The sequence below is a fragment of the Diaphorina citri genome, unplaced genomic scaffold, assembly GCF_000475195.1.
Source record: "Diaphorina citri unplaced genomic scaffold, Diaci psyllid genome assembly version 1.1 scaffold30764, whole genome shotgun sequence".
NCBI lineage: Eukaryota > Metazoa > Arthropoda > Insecta > Hemiptera > Psyllidae > Diaphorina > Diaphorina citri.
Window position 1 is genome coordinate 1 of NW_007408101.1, and position 933 is coordinate 933.

Below are 933 nucleotides of genomic sequence, written 5' to 3' on the forward strand. Positions count from 1 at the left end.
TATTCCAACAAAAAGTTTTTTTTTTTTTTTTTTTTTGAAGAGGCCTGATGGAGAGAACTTTAACTGCTAAGGTCTTGTTGTCCCGAAAGCAAAGAGAGAAAGAAGGCAGGATAGGAGAAAGCCAGCCACTCCAAGAACAAACCTTATCTGTTTGGAATAAAATCTGCCTCAGGTGGGAATCAAACCCATGGCCTAGCACCTACAAGGCAGACACATTACCAACCAAGCTAACTATAGTCAATCGAGATGGATATGAGAGCAATGAGTCATCAAAAAAAAAGTAGGCTACGTGCCAAACATATCAAAGGTCCAACAGTAGAAAATCTTTAAAGGGGAAGGTACATTGCACAGTGATTTAACCTCTTGAAAAAAAGGTTACAGATCAAAGCTACCTCCACTTTTTAAAAGAGAGAGTTTATAAAAATAGACCTTTACCTTAAATGCAACTTGCATTCTGATTGGTTCCTTCATTTTAGTGACTCCTTGCTCTCATATCCATCTGGACAGACTATAGGCCCTTTATCATTTCTGTCTTCTCTCTTTCCAGTATGTGAAATAACGGAATGGCCTCTCATTTGCTTGTACTGTGGTGTCGTATACTGCGGACGCTATGGGAACCAGCATGCAATCAAACATTGGGAGAGTAACCCAGAGCATTGTATAAATCTCAACTGTCAAACTTATGAAGTTTATTGGTAAGAGAATACTAACACCTACTTTAACTTGAGCACTTGTAAACACCTCTCTTGACTTTTTTTGGTCTGATGGTGGGAATCTGAGTATTCTCAATAGCTCACCGAATTTTCTTCTTTGAATGTTGAATCTCAATTGTCTTTTTATTTTCAATCTAAATGCTATAATGTTGTCCCTACATTTTTTTTTTTTTTTTTTTTTTTTTTTTTAAAACAAAAAATATATATTGTGTGTGAAATT

The 933-nt window shown here is 36.0% G+C and overlaps 1 protein-coding gene across 1 annotated transcript in view; it reads left to right on the forward strand.

Annotated features, from left to right (window-relative positions):
* Positions 1–507: 507 nt before the first annotated feature.
* LOC103523639 (ubiquitin carboxyl-terminal hydrolase 3-like) overlaps positions 508–933 on the forward strand; it is a gene marked incomplete at its 5' end in the record, with an annotated part of 10212 nt that continues 9786 nt past the window's right edge. Inside the window, one exon of the mRNA XM_008488667.2 lies at positions 508–695. Within this exon, the coding sequence (XP_008486889.2) occupies positions 508–695 (188 nt within the window). The remainder of the gene's footprint in view (positions 696–933) is intronic.